This window comes from Lagenorhynchus albirostris, chromosome 4, assembly GCF_949774975.1.
Source record: "Lagenorhynchus albirostris chromosome 4, mLagAlb1.1, whole genome shotgun sequence".
NCBI lineage: Eukaryota > Metazoa > Chordata > Mammalia > Artiodactyla > Delphinidae > Lagenorhynchus > Lagenorhynchus albirostris.
In genome coordinates, this window is record NC_083098.1 from 29,637,066 (window position 1) to 29,661,998 (window position 24,933).

At 41.0% G+C, this 24,933-nt stretch overlaps 1 protein-coding gene across 9 annotated transcripts in view; it reads left to right on the plus strand.

Moving 5' to 3' along the window:
• The first annotated feature begins 456 nt into the window (after positions 1–456).
• DCLK2 (doublecortin like kinase 2) overlaps positions 457–24,933 on the plus strand; it is a 156,787-nt gene continuing 132,310 nt past the window's right edge. For all 9 annotated transcript variants that reach the window (XR_009540250.1, XM_060147733.1, XM_060147730.1 and 6 more), the window contains exons 1-2: positions 457–1,248; positions 19,656–19,990. Coding sequence is in view for 8 of the 9 variants with exons in the window: in XM_060147733.1 (XP_060003716.1) it covers positions 828–1,248; positions 19,656–19,990 (756 nt within the window). In the remaining variant the exon portion in view is untranslated. The remainder of the gene's footprint in view (positions 1,249–19,655; positions 19,991–24,933) is intronic.

Sequence of the window (24,933 nt, forward strand, 5' to 3'; positions counted from 1 at the left end):
CTTCCACCTCTCTCCCTCCGGGGTTTGGCATCCCTCGGGGAGCAAGAAGCCCCCTCCAGCCCTGACAGCGGGCTGGGCAGGCGGTGCGGTCGGGCCCGGGGGCGGATGCTCGCGGGTGGGCCGGGCCGGCCGGCTGCGGGGGAGGCGGGCTGCGTTATTTCCCGCTAGGGCCAGACTCCGGGAGGGACTGGCCTGCACCGTGCTCTCGGCCCCAGCCGGCGCGCGCCGCCCCTCGGGCAGGGCCTGGAGGCGAGCGAGGCGGCGGCGCGGCATTACGGGCCTCGGGCCGGGCGCGTGAGCGGGCCGGGGCCGGAGCCGGGCCGACGCCCCAGCGGCGCCTCTCCCACGCTCGCGGCCCCTCCCCCTCCCTTCCTTCCTTCCTCTCGGATCTCCCGGGAGCGGCGGGCGGACGCGAGCCGCGGCGGGCGCCCGAGCTTTGTGCGCGCCCGCGGGTCCGGGGCGAGCTTCGGGCGGCCCAACTTGGCGGCGGCCGGCGGGCTCCCGGGAGGGAGTTGTGAGGCGTGGCCGGGTGGAGGAGGCGCCTGGGGGGGCGTGGGGCTCCCCGGCGAGCGGGAGGGACAGAGCGAGGCGCGCCGGACAATGAGCTGGGCAGCTCGGCGTTGCGGCCACTTTTAGGGGGGCGCGGGCCGGCCGGCGCCTCCGCGGCTCCACCTGCGAGGAGAGGGCGGGATGCCAGAGCTGGGTGTCCCGGCGCTCTGAGGCTGCTCGCAGTTAGACGTCCCTGAGCCGGTGCTCGCCTTGACCCTGGGCTACCTGCAGGCTTTGGCTGGGACGTGTTTCGTGGGGGCGTCCCTGGAGCAGCCGTGATGGCCAGCACCAGGAGTATCGAGCTGGAACACTTTGAGGAACGGGACAAAAGGCCGCGGCCGGGGTCGCGGAGAGGGGCGCCCAGCTCCTCCGGGGGCAGCAGCAGCTCCGGCCCCAAGGGGAACGGGCTCATCCCCAGCCCGGCGCACAGTGCCCACTGCAGCTTCTACCGTACGCGGACCCTGCAGGCCCTGAGCTCGGAGAAGAAGGCCAAGAAGGCGCGCTTCTACCGGAATGGGGACCGCTACTTCAAGGGCCTGGTGTTTGCCATCTCCGGCGACCGCTTCCGGTCCTTCGATGCGCTGCTTATGGAGCTCACCCGCTCCCTGTCGGACAACGTGAACCTGCCCCAGGGTGTCCGCACCATCTACACCATCGACGGCAGCCGGAAGGTCACCAGCCTGGACGAGCTGCTGGAAGGTAGGAGGGAAGGCCCGGCGCGGCAGGTGCGGCCCCGCGTGCCGACAGGTGCACGCGCTCTCCCGGCGCTGGGGGAGCCTGCGGGGGGTTTTCTAGGCGGCCGCAGGAGTTGTGCGGCTCTGTCTTCTTTTCCGCAGGCTCTATGGGTGGGGCGCGCTTCCACATAAACTCTGACTGTCCTTCCCAAAAGATTTGCCTTAGAAAAGAAAGAAAGAAATCCTAACGGGATTTGGTGACATCTCTTAAGATTGGCGGACTTGCTTTTGTGTTTTGCTTTTTTGAAGTGCAAAGTCTCCTGAGAGGATCTGGGTAACCCTCTAGCTCATAAGCTGTCTGTTCAGCCCCCTGTGTGGAGCTCAGTGCCGGCACCTGTGTTTCAGTGTTCAGGACCCTGTTGCACCTGCTCTACTCAGAAGCCGTGGTTGTGAAACACTCTAGGTTGGCTTTCCTGGTTTGCCTTGCAGCAGAAGTTCCATGAGGTCAGGAGGGGCGATCCAAGACAGTGGTTCTCAACCTTGGTTGCATCTTGGATCACTGGGGACTTTAAGAAATATGGGTGTCTGGGTCCCATCCCCGGATACTTGGATGTAATTGGTTTGGCCTGTGGTCGGGGCATCTGGAGTTTTCAAAGCTCCTCAGGAGATTTGAATGTGCTGCAGAGATTGAGAACAGTTGTGCTAAAGGGTTTTCCACGTTTGGTTGATAATGAGGTGAATCAAGGTCAATCTCTCCTGCATCCTCCGCTACTGAAAGTAGCTAGTTAGGGTGACAAAGGCCATTGGAATCAGCAGGTGGGGCCCCTTATAAATTAGGCCTAGGGTGTCAACCGTGCTTGACTCGAAGGGACTGCTTGGCTGTATGTTGTGTCATCCTTGAATTCCTGCAGTATTTACTCTTCTTTCACTTCAGGGAGAGAAAGCATTACTAGTAGTTAAGAACCTATATCCAGAAGTAAACACCACCCATAAAGATCAGACAGAACCCAAGTATGTGCTGACTGTGTGTTTATATACAGTCTGCTCTCATGCATCTTTCTTAATGCAAATGGCACATATTGCTATGGTAGTCATAGCAATGTTGGCTTGGCAGGGGAAGGAAACTGAACTTGAAGCCAACTATTTTTCTTATATTAGCACATCATGTTCTTATGTTCTGAAGACACTGTCCATTTTACACATGGGGAAGCTTAAGCAACATGCCTTGTCATACAGGACCTGCAGTATATGGCCTTTCATCTACAATTCACTTTTAATAAATTGATGTAGCCACACTGCGGAGTCCTGAAAGTGGTTGAGATTCTATTTAGTCACTGTTACCAAAAGTCTTCCCTGCCCTGGCTAGATGAGGACCCAGCCAAAACTAAGTTGTCTTGAGAGAGAGAGAGAGAGAGAGAGAGAGAGAGGGAGAGAGGGAGGGAGGGAGGGAGAGGGAGAGAGGGAGAGAGGGAGAGAGGGAGAGAGAGAGAGAGACTTCACAAATTCTGCTCACTTGAGTGTTTTGGTTTTAAAGGCTTCCGGAGAAGGAGATGACAACCAGAGGAGTATAAATAAAATGAAGATACATTGTTAAAAGGGCTTTATTGCTTTATCCTGTTACATACTTAAAAGCTACATTTGCCTAGATATTTCAAAACTGAGTAATGAATTTTCTGATTGACCCAAAGCTAGATTAGTAGCCCTGTGGAAGGATCAAGGCAATGCCTCTTTTACTTAAACACTCATTACTCACATGCCCTTGGGATACTGTGCCTGGTGTGGTCTGAGGAGGGACAGTAGTTTTAATATCCTTCTCAGAAGTAATTTTAACAGTGTATTTGCTACATGAAATGAATGTACTCCAGAGGTGAACATGATCCTAGGGAAGATGGTCAAGGTGTCCATTATGCATATTAAGTGAGAGCACATATTGTACATTGAGTTTGTTATTGCCCAAGTGGTGCATGGTCCACTGAGTCTGATTCTCAAACTGTAGGTTCAACTATAAATTGAAGGTTGATAAATATCCTTTGAATCATTCATTCACTGATTGGTGGAGGAGGGGGAACCATAAGCATATGTAGAGTCCAAATTACACCACAATATGAAAAATAATGATAGAACACAAATATTTGCACCATGGAAATGTTTCCCTAGTATAGCCAATTGCCCACTTGTTTCAAATATAATAAAATTACATTTTATTAAATATACTACAAATACTGCAAAAGAAGAAAATTTGAGCACTTCTTTTGTCATAGTGGCATTCTGTCTGACAATAGATCTTTGTCTAAGTCTTGAATTTCCCACAAAATGAGTGGAATACCCTGTTTCTAGGTGGTTTTTAAGAAAAGAACCATCAATGTTTACTATCAACTATTCAAGAATTTAAATAGTTTCAACTTTTAGTTAAAATTGTGTACTCGAATGTTCAGATTTATCATGCAGAAGAACTAACCAGCTACCTGTGAAGTTATTCTTTGCATCAGTAAAAATAGGTCTGTGGTATTTCCCATGTTGTCAAAATTGACTGTTTCATCTTAGTTCATCATTTTTAATAAAGATTCTGATAGTATTTTTTACACCATTATGTTCAGCTGATCTCTCATTTGCCTCTTCCATTCCATGAAATTTGTAGTTTAGGAGAAACTGTTTTTCCCAAAACGTTGTTCTCCTAAAATGTTTTCAGTGGAGAATAGAAAGTGATGACTCAAGATAGCTAGGCATGAACACTCACTCAGAGCCTCAGTCCCTTTGAACTCAGATGACAAAAGAAATTTGCATGGCCCAGATTTTTTTCTTCTGCCCTTGAGAGTCTCTGGAGACCAAAAACTGTTCAGGTGTAGGCAGGCTGGTACTCCTGCGCTACACTAAACCAGCAGGCATTTTGAGCCCTATTGTTTTAGCTCCCCTTGCTGCATTAATTTCAATGAGTTAGTGCTGTGCGTCCCTGTAATCCTGTTTAGTCTTTACAACTGGGTGGGGACCTTCTCTCAAAGGAGGACTGTGAGTCGTAACAGTCAGTACTGGGAAAATCAGGTTGAGATGTCTGAAGCCATGAGCCAGCCAACCGTGTCACATCTCTGATAGACAGCTGAAGATGTCTGGATGGTACCTTCCTAAGTTCTCAGTCAGAACTCTTGGTCTCAGTTTTTTTTTTTCCGTGAGTGTTCTCTTCTTCAGAACATTTAAGCTATAATTATTTTGATGTCCCAAAGAGAGATGCCCAAGGACGGTAGAAACAATGCGTGACCAAGTTGGGGTCCCTAGGTTCTGTGGATTTGAGAAAAATTCACCTCTGTTCTCAGCCTTAGTGACCTTTTCTGTTGAAAGAGAGGTTGGCAGATCACCTAAGTTAGATCCTTTCTGGTCTAAAAGTATATACCCTTCCCCTGCCTAAGTGGTTATTCATTGAGTGTCTGATGGCCTGGGCTGCCTTTCCCTACCCAGAACCTATCTTCTGGAAAATCGACAAAGCTGCAAATGTCCTACACAGCAGGGAGTGGGTATATGGCTCTGATGAAGTGTTTGACAGGAGCCAAAAAATTAAGAGCTACCCGTGTCTGCCTCTTTCATTCCAAAGTAATATGTCAGTTTACTCCTCAGTCACCAATAAATAAACTGATTGGATTTTTTGGCATGTGAGAGAATTTTGATTATTTTGACAGGTGACACTTCCATTCTTCCATTAAGTTAACTTGAAAACTTCCATTAAGTTAACTTGAAAATTAGCTTGAATTAACTTGAATTTAAGAAAAATAAAGTTCTAAGAAAATCAAGCATTTGAAGTTTTTGAGATTCTCCTACTAAGCCTAGTTTATTGAATCTCTTTGGTTATTCAATCTCTTTGAAGGTGTTAAACCAAAATATGGTGACAGTTATATTTAAGTAAAAATGAGTTTACATTTAAGTAAAACTTAAGTTAACGTTTAAGTAAAAATGCATAAGAACTCAGACTATAGGTTTTATCCCCTTGAATGATAGATTTTTAGAGTAATAATAGAAACAGCTCTTGGCACTTGTTACAGTGAGGAAGGCAACATAAACCCGTGAGATGTAAGGTATCTGCACATAGTAGTCAAAAGCAGTACACATTTATATAAGGCAAGCATGATGATTGGACATAGCAGTTTAACATTGAATCATCAGTCTGCAAAACCTTCTCTACCTGGCAGACTCCTAGATCCTCCTAGATCCTCCTAGATCCAAGACTCTCTTCAAACATCATCTTTCTATGAAATCTCTTCCCAGACCTCAGGGGCATTGGTCTCAAACTGTTGTCGATTGAGAGCATAGTTGTTGTTGTTTCAGGTGCTGGGGGTACAGTTCTAGAATGCTCACATTCTAGAGGGAGAGAGAGAGTGAATGCACACACACACACACACACACACACACACACACACACACACACACACACACACACACACACACACACACACACACACACACACACACACACGATGGTTCCAGCTGCAGGGCTGTAAGTGAAGTGGTAATGAGGTGGGGCAGGAGGACCACACTGGCCAGGACAATGGAAAAGGATTGCCCGAGGAACAGATGTTGGAACCAAGGCTTGAGGTCAAGCTTAGAACTCTGCCATTTGCTTACTCACAGCATTTTTCCTTTCCTCTATTGTAACACTTACCTTTATAATTACAGGTATATTGGGTCCGTTTTTTGCACTAGACTAAGCATGCCGTGAGGTTAGGAATCTTGGACACAATAAGTTCATTAAATAAATAGCCCAGGAAATGACTTTACCTCTAAGTCTCTTGATTGTCAAGGGAAGTTTTGTATGAATTAAGTTTGAATAGGGTTGTTTCTATGTATTTGTGAAAATATGTATTTTGAAAAATTGGATTATAGTCCAGATAAATCAGAGATGCTCTGCTGACTCATCGCTGTGGAGAGAATGACTCTTCCTCAGTACTTGCTTCTATAAATCTGATTGTTTTCTTCTTCTCATTTCCTCAAAACAGGGGAACTCAGGTCTGCTATAACGCAGCTGCATAATAAGCTCTTTCCAGAGGTAATGGGAAGAGAAATTTTCATTTGCAGAATAAAGAATTCTGAAGGGTTGGGGGAAGAAGGGAAATACTTGGGAGAGCATTTATGAGATGAGGGTCAGACAGAATGATACACTGGTAGTTATAAGAAAAGATCACTATTTCATGAGGTTTTAAACTATGGAAATGGACATTTTATGGCCCTGTCATATGAAATAAGGGAAACTAGATATTCCCTTGACTAGTGATTGTCAAACTGCTTTCTTCATTGTAGAGAGGGCCAGGGGAGTTTCTCTGGGTCTGTACTGCCTGGCTAGGTCTCTTCTCATCCCTACTCGCCCATGCTCCTACCACTTCTGTTTTTGTCTCTTCTGTTGATAAAGTAAACCATTACCCTAAGGATTAGGGATCCTATTCTTCTCAACATTGCTACCATTTTTTAGATGTTTTATATGCAATCATTATGTGAGATACTTTGTGTTTTATCTCACCCTTGTTATCCCTTATGGAATATGGCTGCATTGTCTTCCCCATTTTGCAGCTGGGGAGACTGAGACTCAGAGGATAGAGACATTGTCCCCTTGTACCAGTCAGAAGAAGTGGGGCTGGAACCTGAGGCCTTTCTCCTTGGCCTTTCAACTTCTGTATTCTTAACTGCTATGTTCTACCACCTGTGAGATGGGGTCCATTCTGACCCCTGAAGTGTGCATAGGTCATGTATCAGCAATCTAGAGCTGCATCACCGCTGCAGCCAAACCTGTTAGTTATTTATATTTGGAAAATGAAGATGGTGGTAGTTCCTCAGTCACTGCAGATGTAAAGACAGTTTTAGGATGTTTTGTGTATGGTTCCTGAAATGAACCATACATTATCCTATACACCGGCATAGTAGGGTCTGTGCATTCAAATTCTGCAGAGTTGTCTTGCTTGACTTTGGTTTCCTTATCTGCAAAATGAGGAAGCTTAGGTAATTGCTAAGGCTGCTTCCCCTTTAAAGTTCAGTGATCTTGGGAAATGCTTCTGGAAGTGGGAAAGAGAAATGATCTGTCTGGCTCCGTGTCTCTAAAAGTTGGCCAGGTTTTGTGATTGAATGTGGTTACCTGGGTTTAGATGGAGTTCTTAAACCCTCAGTAACCTATAGGAGGCTCTTCCCCATAGAATCTTCTCAGGAAAGGGAAAATTATGTACAGGCCCATTGAGGGCTGAGACCATGGTCATTTTGTTAATTCATTTATCCTAACAATAAATACTTCTGGCACTTGATGTTTGATGATTAATTTTACTTTTGTGTCATATATAAGGTATTCTGATAGGTGGGAATAGGTGGATATTGGTTTTTAAAAAATCTTTCTTAGTTAAGACAGCCAGCTGGACAGTTGGCTAGATTTGCAGAGGTCAAATAAGGTCATGCAAAAGGCAAATATTCCTTGCCCCTTCATATTTCAGTTTTGAAATAAGTTTTTATTCAAGAAAAAAGGGATGCAGTATATTTGTATGTTAACAATTTATCAATTTCACTAGTGTCTGAGATGCCTGATGTGATTTTTCTCTTTGGACATCTTTCATAATCAAATTTTTGTACCTTTATTTTGAATGTATGTTTAAATCCCAGGACTATTCTAAGCCCCCTAATATTTTCAGCGTCTGCTTTGAGTTTGTTCTCTGACGTAGCTAAGACTTAGTTTCGTTCATCTTTAGCATTCTTATTTTAAGCATTGTCTTTACAAAATTTATTTCACATATAGTTTAAATACAGTCTGCATTGTACGATACTTTTTTTTTTTTTGGCCGCATTGGGTCTTCGTTGCTGTGCGCAGGGTTTCTGTAGTCGTGGAGAGTGGGGGCTACCCTTCGTTGCGGTGCGCAGGCTTCTCATTGTGGTGGCTTCTCTTGTTGCGGAGCACAGGCTCTAGGCGCGTGGGCTTCAGTAGATGTGGCATGTGGGCTCAGTAGTTGTGGCTCGTGGGCTCAGTAGTTGTGGGTCACGGGCTCCAGAGCACAGGCTCAGTAGTTGTAGCGCACGGGCTTAGTTGCTCCACGGCACGTGGGATCTTCCTGGACCAGGGCTTGAACCTGTGTCCCCTGCATTGGCAGGCAGATTCTTAACCACTGTGCCACCAGGGAAGTCCCTCTACAATACTTTTTAAATTCTATGAGTTGGAAATATAATTTAAGGCTAGAATTTAGATACTCTTTCATTCATTGACATGCTATAATTTTTGCTCTAATCCAGGCTATTTTACCCTGTTTGCCATATCTCTTGCAGCCTGAAGCAGTAGACTAGCCATATTGTAATTTGTCAGAAGCTACTACCTTCAAGACAAGGAATGGGAAAATACTGATTTGTGAGATCAACTTTCGTACTTTTGATTACACTATAACATTTACTAACGTCTCAACATAACTAAAATAATCTACAATTATGACCTACTATGTTACCATTTGTTTATATGTTGGTTAAATTATAATCACTTGCAACCAAAATGTATCACAATAGAAGTTTTTAAATTGTCATTGATTTATTTCTTCCTTCACTGTGTATGTTTTACAAACCTCAGATTACTTTGTTAATTTTTATGTAATAACAATGTCGTTATTTCTGAAAGGCAGTGATTGATGCTCTCTTCCCCAATATCCTTGTCCATTATCTTGGTCTTTTAACAGTATTCTACCTCATCTCTTAAGGAAGCAGGAAAAGAAAAAGGAGTTATGGAAACTTCCTACTGGTTATACTCTTCATCAAGCCTCTGCAAAAGAACGAACTTGAGAAATAGCCTGACCTAAACTCATCTCTTCTTAGTTTAGTGATCAAGGCCAATAGCTGGAAGGTTCTACATGAACCTTGTAACACTTAGCAGAGTCCTGGTGAGCAGTGTCTCTTCGATAAATGGGAGTGGTCCTCAGCATCTGAAACCAAAATGTGCATCCTTGTAACTTCCCCCCGTAATTCTAGAGCCACCGTTTGGAGCTACGTAAGACTCCAGGTGGAGCAACATGGCAGCCCTTCAGACATTTTATGACAGTGGTCATGCTTTACGGTTTCCCCCTTCTGCCCATCCCCTAAACATCACTACTCTTTTTTGACAAACATCTGGTTTCTGAATCCTTCATCACTTGCACTGAATCTTTTTGAGCTATTCTCACTATCGTCACTTGCTTAAAACTGGAGCCAAGTCTTCCTCTTAGACTCAAAGTGAGATTTAAAGGGTTGGGGGGGTGGCGGTGAGGGAGGAAGGTCTTAAGCAAAGATCTCCAGAAGCTGGGGGAACTCTGTTGAGGGAGGTTTTTACCTCTACTCAGATGATGAGCCAACTGAAGGACTGACCCTATATCCATTATGCCCCAGTTTACTTACAAATAAGTGTAAGATGGGCACATTTTGGTTTGAAGATCTCTTTCTCAGTATCCTTAAAATTGCAGTGTTTCTCAAACTTTTGCAAGGTTTGGGATAATTAAAATTGAAAAACAATGTAAACATCTAACAACCAAGTTGCAGAAGCCCAGCATTGCCTTAATTACTTTAAATACATTGTCACTTAAATATTTATAAAGGTAGATGTACTTATGCATATAGCTCTTACACACCAGTACAACCCAAACGAGACAACCTAAAAACCAACAAAACTGTATAACCAATAAAAATGCAGAGTAGCAACATAAAGCTCCAGATGCTATTTGCTCAAACTAAACTGTTCCCAGTGTGACCATGGTGCTGAACGCTGAGTTTGCTGTGCTGTATTTCACAATGCCGTGTGACGAGTCAGTTTTGCACTGCTAACAAGCCTTCATTCCCGCAGAGTAAAATTATGTCCTCTGGCCTTAACTCTCTGTGCATGTCTTGTACATATAGTAAGTCCACTTCTTCCTCATTAACTCCCAGCAAAGTTACACCACTTGACGCCAAAGGAGTTGAGGCTGTGGGCACGGAGTGGCCTGGCTGCACTTGATTTAGAAATAGACATTCAGATGTTCCAGAATAAGATGATATAAACATTTTAGGTCTCATCGTCAAATTAACTACAGAATTGGGAGTTCCCTGGTGGCCTAGTGGTTAGGATCCTGGGCTTTCACTGCCATGGCCCTCAGTTCTATCTCTGGCTGGGAACAGATCCCGCAAGCCACGCGGCGCAGCCAGAAAAAAAAAGGACAGAATTAAAATTGCCGAGGTGAATGCTTGTAGATTGTGGGATACAGTTGGCTCAGGTTTGAGCAGCAAGAAGACAAATAATGGAGATTAGATAGAATTTTTTTTTTCAGTGGGTAAGCTTTAAGGCTTTTTGGTTAGTGAGTAGCATTTTTGTTTTTACTTTTACATAATTTCTTTGGTCTTAAGTTAACTCCTCCCAAATTTCAATGCTGAAGCGTGGGTTTGTGGGCATACTTCTTCCTACATATCCAGATGTTCAGTGTAATGTCTCCACACCTTTCTCCGTGGAGGGTATCACAGTCATTTTCAGCCTGTTGCCTTCAGATGTGTTGAAGGGGCACTGGTCTTAGGGGTGAAAGAGCTCATCTTGTGTCCTCAGCCCCTCCCTGTAGGAAAGGCTGTTACATTCATTTTGTGAATGTGCCAGCAGTGGTCCCGAGATAAACCAAATGAGTACAGAAGGGAAGAGCATCCAGGTGAGAGCAGTGTGCTTTATGTTACCATGCTGGTTCCCATAAGGTTAAATTCTGCACACTGTACAGTTTGGGTAGAAAACCCAATAAGCTGTTTGCCACAACAGAATAGTAATCAGTCTGTCTTTTCTTTACCCTGTATTCTTCTGAACCAGCTGGGTGTGGGAATGTGTCCTTGATGTGCTTTAGATGGAGGTATTCACATTATTGTCTCCCCGATAGGACAGTCTCACAGATGCTGTACTTCATTAAGGACATCAAACCATCTTGTAGATGCAACATACCCAAATTTATTTTCCTTGGTTACATTACTTTGGAAGTAATTTCTTTCTCAATTTTGGAAGTTGGGAAGGAATTTAGGTTTTTAAGATGTTTGCAGATATTAGACCTTAAGTGTCAGCCATGCTTTCTTTTCTTTCCTCTGTTACCATATTTAAATCTGTGTGTGTGTGTGTGTGTGTGTGTGTGTGTGTGTGTGTGTGTGTGCGTGTAGGGAGGCTTTTCCTTAAGCTTGATGAGTCCTTACACTTTATTATTTTTTTTTATTGAAGTATAGTTGCTTTACAATATTGTTAGTTTATACTATACAGCAAAGTGAATCAGCTATACGTATACATATATCCCCTCTGTTTTGGATTTCCTTCTCATTTAGGTCACCACAGAGCATTGAGTAGAGTTCCCTGTGCTATACGGTAGATTCTCATTAGTTATCTATTTTATACATAGTGTCAATATCATATATATGTCAATCCCAGTCTCCCAATTCATCCCACCCCCCCTTTCCCCCTTGGTATCCCATATGTTTGTTCTCTATGTCTATGTCTCTATTTCTGCTTTGGAAAAAGACAGTCTATACCAATTTTTTCAGATTCCACATATATGTGTTAATATACGATATTTGTTTTTCTCTTTCTGACTTACTTCACTCTGTATGACAGTCTCTAGGTCCATCCATGTCTCTACAGATAGTCCTTGCACTTTAGACTTGTAAACAAGTTTTCTTTTTCACCATAAAGTTCAGTGCTTTCTTCTGCTCCAAGAGTTAGGTATAGTCTCAATGTCCAAATTTTGTATAACTGATTTTCTGCCGTAAATGTCAAAAATAGTTTGTAATTACAAGCTAATTAGTGGTTTTAGGCAGTTAGTGTAAGTATTTTAACAGAGGTGGATAAGAGACTTTCATAGTAACTGATAGAAAAGTAGGCTAAAACATTCTGTTGTGGAACTTCCAACTGTGTAAATAAACGTTTAGCTATTTGTAATTTCTAACAGTAAATTGACATTTTAAATGTTAAGGGACTATTTTGATTTAGCTATTAAAATATATTTTGTATATAATACACACACAAACCCATAGACACCCACACACATGTTCCATTGGTTGAAAGACACAGTGCATTTATTGGACTAAAATGTGCATGGACTCTTGGTGCTTTGATGGCGTGAAGTGAAAAAAAGAACTTGGTAGGTACTAGGCAGCCCTCACAGCCTGCTTGTTTTCCTCTGTGCCTTAGTTTGCCCTTTGATGGGGTAGAATGACCTAAGAGTGTCTCAGACCACACATGATGTCCTCAGGAGCCTGACCTGAGCCTCTCACGGTCACTGGGTGTCAACACCTACACTGTGCAAATGTTTTACCTAGAAGTAACGCAAATCCAAACCGTGAGACGTACAAGTTTGTTTTGGAAATATGCATTTTTGTCATGACTTGGACAAACATCTTTTGAGTGCCTGCTGTTGGTGCTGGGCTAGGTGTGGGTAACATGAAGAAGGGGACAGTCAGTCAGTCAGTGTTTTCAAGGAGCTTCCAGTCCAGGCAGTAGTTTGTAACCAGAGATTTTGTTCAGAGTCACCTGTGAAGTTAGGAAGTCTTACTCACAGGTTCTGGTGCTACCTTCCAGTGATTCTGGTTCAGTTGAACTGTGGTGAGGCCTGGGCAACTGTGCTTCTACAACAAAATCACCTGACGAAAAAAAAATTCTTCTCTAAGAACCACCGGAAGAGACAGATAAAGAATAAAGGATTATGAGAAGTTGACGTATTGTAGCCTCAGGATACAACAAGTGAACACAAGAGTGACATAATTTTTAAAATTATGAAACATATCTATAGAAAATTCATAAAACATACACGTACAGCCCAGTGAGTTATTATGAAGTGAACACCTTTGTGACTACTATCAAGAAACAGAGTATTGGGAATTCCCTGGCTGTCTAGTGGTTAGGACTTTGCGCTTTCACTGCCAGGGCCCGGGCTCAATCCCTGGTCAGGGAACTAAGATCCCACAAGCCACATGGCATGCTCCCCACCCCCAAAAAAAGAAAGACAGAGAGTATTGCCAGCATCCGAGAAGCTCTCCCTGTGTCCCTTCCTAGTTACAACCCTTCCCAAGTTACGGTAGCCTGAGTCTTGCTTTTCTTTATATTTTTACCACTGATGAAGGCATCCCTAATCAGTATAGTTTTACTTTTGTCAGTTTTGAACTTAAAGAAATTAAATCCTACTGCATTCTATTCTTTTGTTTCTTTTGGTCACCGTTATTTGTAAAATTCATCCAAGTTGTTGTGTATAGCTGGCTTGTTCATTTCCATTACTGCATAGTAGTAGTACATTATATGAATATACCACAATCTGTGTGTCTGTTCTCTTGCTGATGGATATGTGGATTGGTTATCATCTTTGGCTACTGAGCCCATTCTATGAGTGTGTGTGTGTGTGTGTGTGTGTGTGTGTGTGTACTCTGGTGCCCATATACAGCAGTTTCTCCAGGCTATTTTCCTGGGGTGGAAACATATATATTGTCAGCTTATCTATCACTAGATAATGCCCACCTGTTTTCCCTAAGTGATTGAACCAATTTAAAGTACATGGAAGTTCCAGCAGTATATCAAAGTTCCTGTTGCTTTACCTCCTTAGCTGGGGTGATTACTCTTGACTGGTCAGTAAAAAAAAAAGAGGTAAGGAGAGAGGAGGAGGAAGGCTATTTCAAGCATGTAAGAAGGAATGAGAATAAGAGTGTGTGACGAGTTTGGAAGGAAAGGGCAAGTACACTGGTGCGACACTAACTTAGGAGCCTGTGGGAAAGTGGTGAGAGGTGAGATGGAAGTATGTGAATACGCTGGGGAGTTTGGTCTTTATTCTAAAGGCAGCGACAGTCGGCAAAAGGTATCAGATTTACATTTTTTTAAACATCTTTATTGGAGTATAATTGCTTTACAATGGTGTGTTAGTTTCTGCTTTATAACAAAGTGAATCAGTTATACATATACATATGTTCCCATATCTCTTCCCTCTTGCGTCTCCCTCCCTCACACCCTCCCTATCCCACCCCTCTAGGGGGTCACAAAGCACCGAGCTGAGCTCCCTGTGCTATGCGGCTGCTTCCCACTAGCTATCTATTTTACCTTTGGTAGTGTATATATGTCCATGCCACTCTCTCACTTTGTCCCAGCTTACCCTTCCCCCTCCCCATATCCTCAAGTCCATTCTCTAGTAGGTCTGTGTCTTTATTCCCGTCTTACCCCTAGGTTCTTCATGACCTTTTTTTTTTCTTAGATTCCATATATATGTGTTAGCATACGGTATTTGTTTTTCTTTTTCTGACTTACTTCACTCTGTATGACAGACTCTAGGTCCATCCACCTCACTACAAATATCTCAATTTCGTTTCTTTTTATGGCTGAGTAATATTCCATTGTATATATGTGCCACATCTTCTTTATCCATTCATCCGATGATGGACACTTAGGTTGCTTCCATGTCCTGGCTATTGTAAATAGAGCTGCAATGAACATTTTGGTACATGAGTCTTTTTGAATTATGGTTTTCTCAGGGTATATGCCCAGTAGTGGGATTGCTGGGTCGTATGATAGTTCTGTTTTTAGTTTTTTAAGGAACCCCCATACTGTTCTCCATAGTGGCTGTATCAACTTACATTCCCACCAACAGTGCAAGAGGGTTCCCTTTTCTCCACACCCTCTCCAGCATTTATTGTTTCTAGATTTTTTGATGATGGCCATTCTGACTGGTGTGAGATGATGTCTCATTGTAGTGCTGATTTGCATTTCTCTAATGATTAATGACGTTGAGCATTCTTTCATGTGTTTGTTGGCAATCTGTATATCTTCTTTGGAGAAATGTCTATTTAGGTCTTCTGCCCATTTTTGCATTGAGTTGTTTGTTTTTTTGTTATTGAGCTACAGGAGCTGCTTGTAAATCTTGGAGATTAATCCTTTGTCATTTGCTTCATTTGCAAATATTTTCTCCCATTCGGAGGGTTGTCTTTTGGTCTTGTTTATGGTTTCCTTTGCTGTGTAAAAACTTTTACGTTTCATTAGGTCCCATTTGTTTATTTTTGTTTTTATTTCCATTTGTCTAGGAGGTGGGTCAAGAAGGATCTTGCTGTGATTTATGTCATTGAGTGTTCTGCCTATGTTTTCCTCTAAGAGTTTGATAGTGTCTGGCCTTACATTTAGGTCTCTAATCCATTTTGAGTTTATTTTTGTGTATGGTGTTAGGGAGTGTTCTAGTTTCATACTTTTACATGTAGCTGTCCAGTTTTCCCAGAACCGCTTATTGAAGAGGCTGTCTTTTCTCCACTGTACATTCCTGCCTCCTTTGTCAAAGATAAGGTGCCCATATGTGCGTGGGTTTCTCTCCGGGCTTTCTGTCCTGTTCCATTGACCTATATTTCCGTTTTTGTGCCAGTGCCATACTGTCTTGACAGCTCTGTGGAGGATGAGGGGGCCTCATGAACTACTCTAATCTGGGGAGAAAAGAGAGGGAGCAGGGTTGAAGGGTTGGGTTCCAGAGATGCTTAGACCAAGTCAACAGTTTTGCTAAATCTGTTGAATATGAGGCAAAAAGAAGAGAGAAAGGAGTTTTGGTTTTTGCCTGGGTGACTGTGTAGGTGGTGATTTCGTTAAGTTGGGGAATTCCAGAAGAGAAGTGTTTGAGGTTCGGTGGCAGTCATGGGGAGTGAAGTTAGTTTTAGACTTGTGGTACACGAGACAGCTGTAGATGATCTCGTAGAGATGCTCTTGAAGTGGTTTGAACTCAAGAAAGGACTGGGCTGGAGATGTCTCAGAGTCCGGGTGGTGATTGAAGCCGTGGGATGTGTCTGCGCACAGAGAGTCTAGGGAGGATGAGGTGGATGCAGGGGAGAAGGGGATCCTGAAAAGCAGACCGAGAAGGGGCTACCAAAGAAGTAAGAGGTAAGCCAAAAGAAATTAGATCCTGGAAGCTGAGGAGGAAAAGGCCCTGCAGGATGAGAATCGTGACTGGTGTCCAGTGCCCTCAGAAGACGCCAAGGGAAATTACAAGAAGTGCTTGGCATTTGGCAGTTAGGAGAGAAGTGGTTGGGATCAGGGTGTTTCAGCCCGGGGAGCAAAGGTGATGCTGCAGTGGCTTAAGAGCCGATTGTGGGCGAGGAAGTGGGAGAAACCAGATGAGGAGCTGGGCAGTGAATGGAAGCCAAAGCACATTAGGTGGAGGGGGGCGAGGAACGAAGAGGGGTAAGATCTGTGTGTGCCACAGTGGGAGATACTCTATAAAGTCCTGTGTAGTTAAATGGAGGAGAGAAGGAGAATGTGCCTGAAACCTCGGCATGAGGAGCAGGAAGGACCCAAATGTTGCGAGAGACTTAACGTTGAATAGGAGGAGGGTACCCTTGTCACTGAAAAGGGAGAAGAGGCGGGGAAATTGGCACAGACTGAAATACATCTGTAGGGATGACGGTTTTCAGAGAACAAGGAATTGGGGAGTTCCTAGCTTTTAGTAGCCTCTTGCCTCTTAAATAGGAGGCCGTTCATTTGGTTGAGTAAGGATGAAAGTTAATGGTTAACAAGTACCCAGGTTGTATTACACAACTGTTGACAATTGGTTTGTCAACCTGCTAAATATGAAGTAATGCAGAGTGTCTCTGAACAGATGTCAGTGGTAGGAAGCCATAGGCATGCCGCTGGAGAGAGTCAAAGGAGGTGGAAAGACTTCCTATTCCGCACTGTGCTTGAAAACAGTAAAGGTGTATAACCACTTCCTGCTTCTGTCCATCCTCTTTCTATACAGAAAACAGATCCTCTTTTTTAAAAAAAAAAAAAGTTCATTGAAGTATAGTTGACTAACAATATTAGTTTCAGGCATATAACATAGTGATTTGATATTTTTATAGATTGCACACCATACAAAGTTATTATAAAATATTGGCTATATTCCCTTTGTTGTACCTTACATTCCTGTGAATTATTTATTTTCTAACTAGTAGTTTGTAACTCTTAATCCTCTTCACCTATTTTGACCCTCTCCCGACTCCCCTCCCCTCTGGTAACAACTAGTTTGTTCTCTGTAACACAAATCTTCTTCTGTGTAGTATTTATGAGATTAAAAAATGATTTCCCACCAATGTCTTATGGTCAAAGAACTGCTTTTAGAGACACAGAGAGGGAGAATATGAATATGTCTGAGTGTGTGTGTATGTGTCTCAGTTCTCTTCAGCTAAAGACCACCCAGAACATACCTGGAGGTGAACAAGTTGAGTTTGCTACTCATTGCAGTAAGGAAGAATGGACATTATAGGATACCTCAGGGCAGCTCAGTAAGAGCTGCGAGAGCTGTCGTAGAAATTGGGCTTTGGTTCCAGGAAAGCAGGGACTCATTCTGTATTGGGTGCTGTCAGAGGAAGGACAATTCTGTGATTGAATATCTCATTAAATCCTATTTACAGTGAGAGCAGACAAGATTTAGGAAAAAGCTATAGTTGGTAACGAAGTGGCAATCACTCATTGAGTGACCTTATTTTTGTGTCACTGTATCATAGTCCCAGAATGGCTTCATTTGATATAGATATTCTGTGAGATGATATCCCACAGAAGACCACAGGTCAGATCAGGTTATAGTAACATTGAGGTCTAGCTGTGAATGTTAGATCAATTCCGGACCTCAGGGACTGCTTTATTTTTCATATATCCATGTATGAGATATATATATATATATGTATATATATATATATATATATAGAGAGAGAGAGAGAGAGAGAGAGAGAGAGAGACATAACACATTTATATCTTTAAGTCTAATTTTAAAGTGAGGTGTTTATCCTTTCCTTGTTTTGGTGAGTGCAGTTTTAATATGTATTGGTAAGAGTTTAAAAAATTCTCTCCCAGTGTGGTATTTTATCCGTGAATCAAGGTTCATTACTTTAGGATATACTTTTTCAGCTATATCAGTAACATAGAATGCACTATCATTTGGAAAACTTGTTCTCTCTCTGGGGAATGAGTAGAAAACAGAAGGTTCTTACATGGATCCAGGTGGGAAGTGGGTGGTGATGAGGGGAGAGGGGAGGGGCATTTTAAGAAATATTTAGAAGGTAGAGTGGACAGAACTTGATGTCAGAATGCAGTGTGTAGGGAAGTCAGAAGGGTGAGGGATGATGCCTAGGTTTCTAGCTGAGGAGTTTGAGTAGGAAGTGATGTACCTCAACAGGATGGATGGAATGGAGAAGTGACAGGTTGGCGGGGGGGTAACAAATCTTAAACAAGAATCCCTACAGTAGCATGACTCTGGTTGGGGGAAGACTGATTGCTTCTAATCAGTCTTGTAGGTGCCTAGTGTCTAACAAAGAATAAGAATTTATTGTTTAACAGCAAGAGCTATAACTGCCTAAGGAACCAAAATCTTAAATGCTTTTGTCTGCATATTCTCTCCCTGTAGGCAAATCTATATATTAAAAATGAGGCCATTAAACTGCATGTGTGAAAAAATAATGAATTCTTTTTGAGTTAGAAGATACCTTGGAGAAAATTTTAGAGTGTAATCCTTTTATCTTGCATGCCAGAAAGTTGAGACTAAAAAGAAGTGGGTGACTTCTGAGTTGCTTGAGAGAAAAAGTGTGATTTTTCAACATAAAGTTTTGGAACTTAAAATTAATGAACATTGAATCAGTTAACCAATTGACAAATACTATAGTTTTTATGTTTTACTTAGTAAAAATTAAGCAGAAGGCTACATGAATAATGAATACATCATTTTAACTACTAAATATCCTTCCTCATTTAAGTAGACGATGAAAAGGTTGTCTATTTAAACTATTTTAAATTCATATTCTTCCATTAAGGAAAAAATGCTTTCGGTATGTTTCTTTGAACTGTCAAAACTCTTCCTTCATTTTTGCAATGCTTCGTTAATTGAGTAAATAATCATATAACTGAATATGTGAATTTAGTCAGCTATGTGAATTTTGTAGTAACTTTTCTTTGATTAGGGCTGAAATCTATAATCGGAAAGAAGAGGAAGACAGTTTTATTTCTTTATGAGAATGTATTATTTTGTGATATAGTTATTTCTTCCAGAATGAGACATTAAAAATTAAATTAGTTAATGGACTTCTGGAAGTAGAGAGTGCCTTAGAATTCACCTGATTCAACAACTTCCCTTTACAGATACTGATGTTGGGAAGGAAAGTGCAGGGACTTCCCTGGTGGTCCAGTGGTGAGGACACTGCACTTTCACTGTCGAGGGCGCGGGTTCTATCCCTGGTTGGGAAACTAAGATCCCTTACGCTGCGCTATCCAGGGTGACATTTGACCAGAATAAAACCCAGATCTCTAGTTTCTTCATCCAGTGCATTTCACTCTAATGTATGCTGTTCTCTCAAAACCAACTTAGATGCTGTTGAAAAGAAAGGGGTGTGGGTAGAATGCCAAACCTGTTGAGGATTCACTTAATGGGTTTCTAGCATTTTTGCTTCATACAAAACGCTCCTGTGGTGGGGATAACCACGTTGATAAAACTGATTTTTGCTTTTTAGGTGAGAGTTACGTGTGTGCGTCGAATGAACCGTTTCGTAAAGTTGATTACACCAAAAACATTAATCCAAACTGGTCTGTGAACATCAAGGGTGGGACCACCCGAGCCGTGGCTGCCCCCTCCTCAGTGAAGAGTGAAGTGAAAGAAAGTAAAGATTTCATCAAACCCAAATTAGTGACTGTGATTCGAAGTGGAGTGAAGCCTAGAAAAGCAGTGCGGATCCTTCTGAATAAGAAGACTGCTCATTCCTTCGAACAGGTCTTAACAGATATCACCGAAGCCATTAAACTGGACTCAGGAGTGGTGAAGAGGCTCTGCACGCTGGACGGGAAGCAGGTAGGATGTTTCCAGCCCCACACTCTCTGTCTTACTTTTAAACTCTCCCCGTACCACGGTGGTTACATAGTTAATATGAATTTCATAGTTCCCTAGAAGTTATTCTAGCAGTCCTACTTGTGAGAGGCCTGTGTGTGTTGGCCTTTATCATGAAAAATGTAAGTGGCTTACCTGCCTCTTTACCCAAATATCTCAAAAGTAAATGTAGAGAAATCTATCATATACTTCTTATGGCTATTGGAAGGGAAATGTAAACTTCTTCTTTTTTTTTTTTAATTGAAGTATAGTTGCTTTACAATGTTGTGTTAATTACTGCTGTGCAACAGAGTGATTCAGTTATACATATATACTTTTTAAAATATTCTTTTCCATTATGGTTTATCATAGGATATTGAATATAGTTCTCTGTGCTATATAGTAGGACCTTGTTGTTTATCCATTCTATATATAAAAGCTTACATCTGCTAACCCCATACTCACACTCCATCCCTCCCCCAGCCTTCTCCCCCTTGGCAGCCACAGTCTGTTCTCTATGTCCATGATTCTGTTTCTGTTTCAGAGATAGGTTCATTGTGTCATATTTTAGATTTCACATATGAGTGATATCATATGATATTTGTCTTTCTCTCTCTGACTTCACTTAGTATGATAATCTCTAGTTGCATCCATGTTGGTGCAAATGGCATTATTTCGTTCTTTTTTATGGCTGAGTAGTATTCCGTTGTATATATATACCACGTCTTCTTTATCCATTCATCTGTCAGTGGACATTTAGGTTGTTTCCATGACTTGACTATTATGAATAGTGCTGCTATGAACATAGAGGTGCATGTATCTTTTTGAATTACAGTTTTGTCCAGGTATATGCCCGGGAGTGGGATTGCTGGATCATACGGTAATTCTGCTTTTAGTTTTCTGAGGAACCTCCATATTGTTTTCCACAGTGGTTGCACCAGAAGGGAAATGTAAACTTCTGAGGAAAGAGTGTATGTTGAAGAGTGTATGTTCCTACATTAAGTGGGATATTCTCTAGTTGAGAATAAGAACATCTGGGGTTTCCCTGGTGGCGCAGTGGTTCAGAGTCCGCCTGCCGATGCAGGGGACGCGGGTTCGTGCCCCGGTCTGGGAGGATCCCACATGCCGCGGGGCGGCTGGGCCCGTGAGCCATGGCCGCTGAGCCTGCGCGTCCGGAGCCTGTGCTCCGCAACAGGAGAGGCCACAACAGTGAGAGGCCTGCGTACCGCAAAAAAAAAAAAAAAAAAAAAAAAGAATAAGAACATCTGTTGACCAGTAGAGTCTATGGGTTTCGGTAAATCACAGAAGTAAAAATAAAAGATATTTAATGCTTTCAGAAAAGCCTTTCCTCCCTACTTATGTATAATATAGAAAATGCATTTCAAAGAATGTTCTTTTATAGGAATGTCCATTTGAGTTTCATAGGAAACAATAGAGGTAATTAAGCAGCATTTCTGAAAAATGTACACAAATTACACAGGAAGATGCAAGCCAAATTATGGTAACAATATACCAGGGAATCTAATAGGCTAAAAAAAATTGAGCAAATTGCAGGAATGCATGAATAGCAGTTATACAAGTATTGAGTTACATAACAATCAGATTATCATTCCTAAAAAGAAACATGAGGCTTCTAAAATGTATTTTTTCCTAATTTCAATAAAGTTAAGTTGTTTAGATTTACATTGTATTAAACTATAGTTTCCAGCATTCAATTTGTTTCTTCATTCCATTTTGTTTCTTCCCTCTAACATAATTTATTTTGAAGTGTTTGGCTTGTGTAGTGCTGAGAATGAATAATATAAAACACTGGAATGGTGTCTTCTGGAAAAACACAATTAATTTCTAATTTTCTAAGACCAGATCTAGTTACTGGGTTGTTTTCATAAACATAAACAACATTTTAAAAAATACGTTCTGAAAATTCCAGTAGATTATAGTGAGTTTACAATGGCTTTTCTAATTAATTAAGAGTTAGAAGGCATAACGTTTCATAGCAGCCTGCCCCAAGAGAGGTTCACAGTGTGAATGGAAATAGACACTTTACAAATTGAGTTAATAGCACATCACAACACAAAACATCTTAAGATTCACCCTGCAAATAAGTGAAAAAAAAATTAGACCACAAGACATAAAGGAGATTTGGTAAATCAAATAGCTGATTTTTGGTGGACACAGTGAAGACAGGAAATGGGGAAGACAAATATTTAAGATACCTAATGAAAGGAAAAATGAAAATCAAAGCTGAAGCAAATTAGAATACATAAATGGCATATAAATAGGAAATTCAATAAAGATTTAAAAACTGAAACAGATTTGGAAATCTACAAATAAATGTTGTTCAGGGAAAATGTAAGTAAAATAAAGAAGTTGAACAGCTAATTGAAATAGAAATCACTGAAATTTTAATAGGTATTCAAAAAAATTGTCTTTTAAAAGGCTCCAGACTAGAAATATTCGTATGTAAACTTGTTAACTGAAGCACAAGCAATCCAAATCACCAGCATATTAAAGAATAATGCTGTTATGAGTAGACTTACGACAAATTAAAGGATGGCTTACTATTAAGAAACCTGTTTATACATGAGATCTAGAGGAAAAAGCATGATAGTATACACAGTCCCCCCAAAATGTCGCAAAGGCGTTTGACAAAATACAAAATCTATATTCAGTTAAAGATTTAGTAATAAAAATGGGAGGTGAATTCTCTAATACAATAAAAAAAGAAAAATTCCTATCTGAAACAAAAAGTCCATGTATTGGTAAACAAATGAGTTACAGGAAGCATTTCTATGACAGTCAGGTACAAGATGAGGACGTGTGATAGCACCTAGTACTCAACATACTTCTATACATTCTTCCTGATTTTTATTTATAGTTTAATTGCAATTTCCATAAGAATGTAAATGAGATTGTTTTGGAGTGAGGGGAGCGATACCTGACAAAGTGATTTTAAAAGTTAATCTGGAAAAATAAGCAGGAAAATTTCGGAAATAATGATTAATGGGCTCTCATGCTACCAAATATTAAATCAGCATCCTCATAACCATACCAAAAAGAAATTCCAGGTGTTTTAAAAATATAGGTGTCAAAATGAGACACAAGAATGAAAGGAAAATATGTCAATAGTTATGTTGAAATGGGAAAGGATTTTCTAAGTAGTAAAGAAGTGGAAAAATCAGAGGGAAACGTTGATTGGTTGGACATAAAAATTAAACATTTCTAGATGTCCATACACCCCAGTGTTCATTACAGCACTGTTTACAATAGCCAGGTCATGGAAGCAACCTAAATGTCCATCGACAGACAAATGGATAAAGAAGATGTGGTACATATATACAATGGAATATTACTCAGCCATAAAAAGGAACAAAATTGGGTCATTTGTAGAGACGTGGATGGACTTAGAGACTGTCATACAGAGTGAAGTAAGTCAGAAAGAGAGAAACAAATATCATGTATTAACGCATATATGTGGAATCCAGAAAAATGGTACAGATGAACTGGTTTGCAAGGCAGAAATAGAGACACAGATGTAGAGAGCAAAGGTATGGACACCAAGGAGGGAAAGTGGGGGCAGGGGTGGTGGTGGCATGAATTGGGAGATTGGGATTGATATATATGCACTAATAGGTGTAAAATAGGTAACTAATAAGAACCTACTGTATAAAAATAAAATAAAATTCAAAAAAGAAAAAAATTTTTTAAAAGACTTAAAATTTCTAGATGCCAAGCAAGGGTTATATGCGTTTATGTAGAGTCATACTAGTTTAATATGAAAAAAAAAAACCACTACAGTGGAAAAGTGGATAAAGGGCCAAACAGACAATTTGAGAAGATAGGATTATAAATCGCAAGCATAAAAAAAGTTCAGTCTCGCTAATAAAAATGTGAATTAAGGCAATGAGATATTCATATTTGCAATGAGATATTCATATTTAAAATTGACAGGTTTTTTTTAAAACAGAAAATGTCTGTTATTTTTTAATGTGCAGTGAATAGGCATTCTCTTCCAGTGATGGAAGTGCAAATTGCACAATCTTTATCGAAAGCAATTTATTATGTACAACTCAAAAATATTTTTTCTATTTGAACTAGTAAATTAACTTCTAGGAATTTATCCTAAATAATCGAAGATGCAAACATAATTATGCACAAAAATTTTCATCCCAGCACTAAGAGCAAAAGATTGGAAACAATTTAAAATCTCTAAAGTAAAAAACAGTTAAATGATTTGACCATAGAATTTATATGTAGTGGGCATTGAAAATTGTGTTGGGGGAATATTTAAAGACATGGGAAAATGTTAAGCAAGAAAAAAACTCTGTAGTATGTTTTCAATCTATGTTAAGAAAGAAGAGTGAGGAAGAAAATGTTTTTAATGAATTCAGAAGGAAAAAAGATTATAGTTGCCGTCAGAAATCCAGAATTTGCTGTTCTGATTTCCACTGCTTCTTTCTCATGTCTGCTTAGAAGCAGAAACCCAAGCACTGAGAAAGAAAACAAGACTGATTTCAATTAGACTGAAGAAATCAAAACATTGAGTTAATCGTTGAAATTTTGGCATGTGGTTATAAAATGTTGGTATCGCTTTTGTCACTTTTTATGTCTTATAAAAGTTAAAATATTATTTCCCACATGCAAAGAAAAGAGATATTTTAAAACTTAGAAATAAAATGTTTATTTGGAAAAATTAGAGATTTCATTTTGATAGACACAGCTTTGGATGTTATATTTTCAGATTGCCAGGTATCCTTAAAAGCTGTAGTTTTCTAGGCACTGATTCAACATTTGTACTATAAGGGGACTTATATTTAAACTTCAAGTCTGTCTTTTGGTTGGTTTATGTTGTAAGTTTAAAGAGAGATGAAATCTTGCTTTGAAATAGCCTAAGAGATTTTTCTTGTTCTTAAGATTAATGCAAACCT